Below are 6,000 nucleotides of genomic sequence, written 5' to 3' on the forward strand. Positions count from 1 at the left end.
AAGGGAGAGAGCGAGAGAGAGAGAGGGCACGAGGGTGTGAGGAACGATAAAAATTATGTGTTTTGAGCGCAGCATGGTGCTTTTGTTAATCTAATTCACCCCGGGAGTCCACTGACTGGCTGGTTGGCTGGCTGGCTGGCCCAGGATGTTTGGGCCTTTTTGTTTCCTTTTCCTTTTTTCCTCTGCACAGGTCTTCGAGCGCGCGCGTGTGTGTGTGTGTCGGTCTCACAGGCCGACTAACGATGTCCATGGATCCGCTAATCACCTGTTGCACTCGATTCGGGGGTTCGGCGTCTCTTTCGAGGTTTCGAGAGTCGCTTGTATGCAGGTCACGTTTGCGACCGGTGCCCCACAGCCAGTTCGATACGAAAAAAAAACGAGCCTCAAAATTATTGCTAACGAGTCCCCGCATTCGAGCTTCGGGGTCGAAATTCCCAGTATCACTCCGCTAATCGGCCGCCGACAAGATGTGCGTTGCGTTAGATTCTTATCTAGGGACTGGCGAGCTGTGAAAACCGACCGCGCACGGGGCTCTCGTATATGCAATATTAATTGATTTGTAAATCGCCAACGACAAATACACACACACACACACACCCGGGAATGCAACGCAGCTGCGCGGGAATTCCATTCACACCCCGAGCGGCGAAAATGGGGAAGATATTTTTCGGAGCTAATGACGCGCCCGGAAGAACTCATTCATTTCGAGTGCAAATGAGCCCCATGTACCACACTTACTGTCCCGTGTGTCACCTTCTAATTGCCTTGCGAAAAGAAATAAACACATTCTTGTTTGAGTCCGCGTGTGTGTGTGTGTGCTGTTTCAAAATGGGGAAAATTATTGCAAGTAGTTAACCAGCCGACCAACAAGTACACCCCAAAAGAAGCCATAAACAAGCGATTGCTGGGCACAAATTGTAGCCTCGGTCCCTCGGTCAGGCTGCCCACGCTTGCGTGTGCATAAAGGCGCTGGAAGGCGTCGCTGTGCCGGACGGTCGCCATTGTTGCTTGCTTTTGGCTTTTGGGGGTGAGAAAAACAACGCCATCATCACCATCCTCGTTTGCAGTTTGCGCTCCACTGCAACACCAAGTCTCCCGCTGCGTGAGAGTGTGTTTACATAAAAGTGAGCATACATATATACAGATATTCCTTCGCCTTCGTTCTCCGTGGTCGTGGGCTCCGTTGAGAGAAGGCTACAAGGGCTTTGCGCGAATGTGAATTCAATAATGATAATATTGGTTTTAAGTGTTTACGGACCATAAATCAGGATGTGGTAGATTGGATACTCCCTCGCGCAGCCACTCGGGGGCAAAGTTTGGCACACCGATAGGGAGTGCAAGGACTTTGGGACACGCCGTCGTACCGGTTTGAGGACGCACGCGCTCGGTACGAGTCGAGTTTCCCAGGGCTCCGGTGGGGCGACCGTGTTAATTGCACCAATCAGCTGCCAGGCCCTGAAGGCACCTGAATGCGAAGGAACGTCAATTACCAGACGTACTACCACCATCACCACCACAACCGCCAGTAAAGATATGACTGACCTCTTACCGAGAACGACCATCGCCGGGAGTCATTTGCGCTCGGGTAACGAGTGAACGCGCTTCCTGATGGAGCGCGGACACTTACGCTGAGGCTTTTTATCGTTGTTTAATGAATCTTAAAGAGGGTCTTTCAACAAAGTAGTAGATTCTAGCCTGTCCACAGTTCAGGTCTTGTAGCAGCTTGCTGATCGTTTGCTTTATGCTAAGAGAAGCACTTTCCTTTGGAGTGTGACCAACGCCATCACCATGGAGATAATGATCTTCGTTTTTAAGAGAGCTAGCGTGAATGAGTTGCTCATGAAGGTTTTATAACTCTACCGAATCTTTTAAGAAATTTGTGGTTTCGGTTGTTGAGATGTTTTCACTTTAATTAACCCAATAAAATCGTGAGTCTTCCTTAAATGTCCCTCCAAGTCAAGGTTCTTTTTGGAGGCTTTTTGTTTGTGCCCTTTTGTTGGTCCGTATCGATCCACAAAGTGAATGTGATTTTCTCCATTTCGTCTTTTATGCAATCCCAAATCCAATGCTGAAGGTCGCTTTTGTCTCCCTTTTTTTGCTGTTTTGGCGGGAGGGTTTCCAATCCATCATCGAATAATCATCGCGTGCAGTGCGGACGCCGTAGCATATGATCATTGTTATTCCCTGCTGCAACGGGTCTCCTTCTCGGTTCCAGAAATGGTTTCCGGACGCAAAATTATAAACTCTCCATTGCATTGCCCCAAAAAAACAAAAACAAAACATAGCATCAAAAAAGCACACAGAGACAGACCGTGGTACCGTACCCCTCCCGAGGTGGTGACCGTGGCGAGCAGCGACACGAAAAATGCACCAGAGTGCCCATTCCGTTCGATTCTGGGAACGACATTAAAGTAATTGAAAAGTACGGCCGAGGCACGTTTGTGGCATCTCGAAGCGTCGTACATTCGTCCCGGACCGAGTCGTCATCTTCATCCCCCGTGAATCATCGATCCCTTTTGCTTGCGCTGCGGACTTTTATTAAATTATCATCACGCTAAATGTTGTGTTTGTGTATGTCTTTCGATTTGTCCGCAATTCGAATGCTCACAGTCTCTTTCTCTCTCTCTCTCGGTGTGTCTCTGTGTGCCACGATTGTCGAGTGTTTGTACGATAATTCCTTAATGGCGGCCCTGTCGGGCAGAACCACCGTCAGTCCCGTGTTTGTTGCGATTGTTGCGCACGATTTCCTACTTTAAATTGCGTGCGCTCTTTGCGCCCGGCCTGTCCCAGAAAGCGTGTAGCATCCTCTGCGTAGAAGAGAGTAGTAATTTGGCGTAATTCAATTTTGCCTCATCTTTTAACCGCTTCCGCTGTGCTGTGTCTTTCTTCCCTCTTTTGCAGGTTTGGTTCCAGAACCGGCGGGCAAAATGGCGCAAACAGGAAAAGGTTGGACCGCAGGGACATCCGTACAATCCGTACCTGGCGAGCGCGGGCCAGGTCCCGTCGGCGACCGTCGTCGCCCCGTCGCTGCCGCCGAACCCGTTCAGCCATCTTGGCTTCAACCTGCGCAAACCGTTCGATGCGGCGAGTTTGGCCGCGTTCCGCTATCCATCGCTCGGTGGCAGCCACATGCTGCCGTCCGCCTACTTCAACCAGTTCCACCGGTAAGTATCCACGGAGTCCGCTTCTCCGCCCGGAACCCTTTACCCTTACCGACGAACACTGATCCAAATTTTCTTCTCTCGTTCCCGTCTCTCCCGTTCAAAGTGTCTCACCGTTATCTTCCTTCGTTGACGAATTTTGCAGAGCGCCACCGCCACCGCTGCTGCCACCGGGCGTCGGTACGTTCTACACCCCGTCCGCCTCCTTCCAGACGCTGCTGGCGAACATTTCCGCGGCCCAGCGAGCGCCCCCCGCCATGCCCTCGAAGCCACCGACGTCCGGGGTGGACTATATGCCACCGGGACCGCCGGGCATTCCGCCACCGCCGCCGCCCGGTTCCCAGGTGCCTACGTCGCCCGCCTCACCGCCCATCTCGCCGACCGCCCTGCCGCCCGTCGTGCCAGTTCCTCAGGCCGCACTGCCGGCTCCACCGCAGCCACCGCCGGGGTCGGCGTCACCACCGCAGGCCGACCGGCGCAGTTCGTCGATCGCCGCGCTGAGGCTGAAGGCCCGGGAGCACGAGCTGCGGTTGGAGATGCTCCGCCAGAACGGACACAGTGATATCTTAAGCTAGGCAAAACAGCACTAAACCCACCGGCGAGCAGACGCACAAAGATCACGTTTGTTTTGTTGTTTTGTACTTAAAGTAAGCCGATCGTAAGTGATCGCGAGCCACACAGCTAGAAGCAATAGAATCAAACCTGGAAACTCTGTACTCAATAGAATAAGTGAAGCATTCCAACCCGATCCGGCCTGCATTTCGGCCAAACACAGGTCGACATCATTAGGACACTCAATTAATCAAATTGGAACGGGGAATGGGGTCCACCAGCAAACACGCATCGGGTGGCACGGTCCAAATTAAGTCTTCGGGCAGGCTTCCCTCCCGAACACCCGATCCCCGACAATCAAAACTCGCTTTCTCGTATGATTCAACCTTCCTTCCCTGCCCGTTTTGGGCAAGATTTCTCGTAAGACACTCCTATAATTACTCGTTTCCCGGGAAGTAGAGGGAATCCGGCGCTCGCTCACCCCGAGGGCGATACGGCTTCTGTATTGCTGCGTGCCATCGTGCTAGCGTGACAAACGTCAACAGCAAGAGTGGTCACTTTCTGTGTCCGTGAGCGAACGTTGTAAATTGCCGCAAATTACACAACACATTTCGGGACCTTCCAGCCAGTTCGATTTCAATCAAACGTCATCTAGACACGTCACCGACACGGGGGACGATCGGCCGGCGAGTCGAGCGTGTCCATGAATGAAACTCCTAAACTCCACTCTACGAAATCCACTCCGCCAGTACCCAAAAACCTTCCGCTGCCGAATCATTTACGTTTTAATGCCAACCGATGCTGCCGCCGGTCTTTTGATAGCGTATTTTTCGCATTCGCAACGTTATGATTATAACCATTATCACCATGCGATTCGGCAGTGGGCTTCCCGAATGGAGCGCGATTCGGTCCCGGGATGCAGGGCAGAAACGTTAATGAAAGATGGAGTCTTCTTGGGGGGAGGGAGGTAACCGGGGAACAGCTTCTGGTTTTCCGCACTGATGCGCTCTGGATGGCCGACTGCCCGGAAGCAATCTGGCACACGAAATAGGAACCCAGGAGAGTGTGGGCTGGCAGGGGAGTTAATTTTCATTTTCATTCTAAAAATGCCTTCGCTGATGGACTCATCGTTTCAGAGCGAATCAAAAGTTTCTTAATTAATGGAGCGAAATAGCGCCCAAAAATCCGACGGTTTCAAGGACTCAAGGTTGCAATACAAATTCCTCTTTTAGCAGAATCATATAAATCACAGCACAAGAAGACAAAAAACGAAAACAAGATCCCTTATTTTGAAGAGGCGGAATGGTGTACAAAGCAAATTGGCTCTAGTTTTATAGTACTTTACCTAAAAGTGTTGATACTTTAATTCCTTACTTAACTTCACGGCCCTACGCGATAGTGTCAGTAGCAGTAGAAAGCTCAATTTGAGTGCATTAAGCATAGTAGAAAAAGCAAGCGTAATGGAGAGTACTTAAAAAGTGTACATAAAAGCGTGATGAGCCGATCGTCGACGATCGAACACGACCACAAAGTGTACCAGTGCAGTAGCAGTGCTTAGCTTTTATTGTAGCCAGTTAGCCAATGCGCGCCGTACTATTATTATCATCCTTTTTTACTCCGAGAAAGATTGTAAATAGATTGAAATGTCACGCGCGTACGCGTATTTGGTTGGACAGTAGTGGTAAGTTGTTTTTGATTGCTGAAAAAATAAACTATTTAAAGAAACAAAAAAGTATAACACAAGTCCGAGTGTGTGTCTGTTTTTTCTTACTGAAAGTGTACTTGAATGAGTGTCCGAAAACGATAACTTATTTGTTAAATGAAGCAGCAAACCTTCCACCAAGAACCATTCTCCACTCGCCCCGGTTGATTAATGCTGCCCATTAACAGTAAATTAAACAAGCAAATCGGCTCCCCAGCATCGCCCCGAGGGGCAGCATTTTAATTGAATTTCTGGAAACCTTCAGCCACTGGGTTGTGTCAAATTTTGAGTCCGCGTCGATGAGGTGCTGACACTTTTCCTCTGTGCCCGTCCGTCTGACTGTCCATCCCAGACTCTGGGTTTCCATTTGCTCTAATGAAAAGTAAAGCAGCACAACCTTCGCGAGAAGCACAAGAAACCGACCACAACGAGCCAGGAAAAATGGGGACGTTATTCAATTAAAAAGAAATATTGCGCTTGTATCGTTAAGGTCCCCGGACGGCACGCGGATACCCCCCCCCCTCTCCACCTCTCATCGAAAAAAAAGGTTAACCCCTTAATTGAATTTCTTCAAGATCCATCCCA

General features: G+C 50.2%; 1 protein-coding gene across 2 annotated transcripts in view; it reads left to right on the forward strand.

The window, feature by feature from the left end:
• LOC120902821 (homeobox protein aristaless) overlaps positions 1–5,448 on the forward strand; it is a 64,043-nt gene extending 58,595 nt beyond the window's left edge. The window contains exons 4-5 of one of the 2 annotated variants that reach the window (XM_040311854.1): positions 2,902–3,164; positions 3,268–5,448. In XM_040311854.1, the coding sequence (XP_040167788.1) occupies positions 2,902–3,164; positions 3,268–3,736 (732 nt within the window). In that variant the 3' untranslated portion in view covers positions 3,737–5,448. The remainder of the gene's footprint in view (positions 1–2,901; positions 3,165–3,267) is intronic. The other variant, XM_040311855.1, reaches the window with a different exon arrangement.
• The last annotated feature ends 552 nt before the right edge of the window (positions 5,449–6,000 follow it).

Source organism: Anopheles arabiensis, chromosome 3, assembly GCF_016920715.1.
Source record: "Anopheles arabiensis isolate DONGOLA chromosome 3, AaraD3, whole genome shotgun sequence".
Lineage (NCBI taxonomy): Eukaryota > Metazoa > Arthropoda > Insecta > Diptera > Culicidae > Anopheles > Anopheles arabiensis.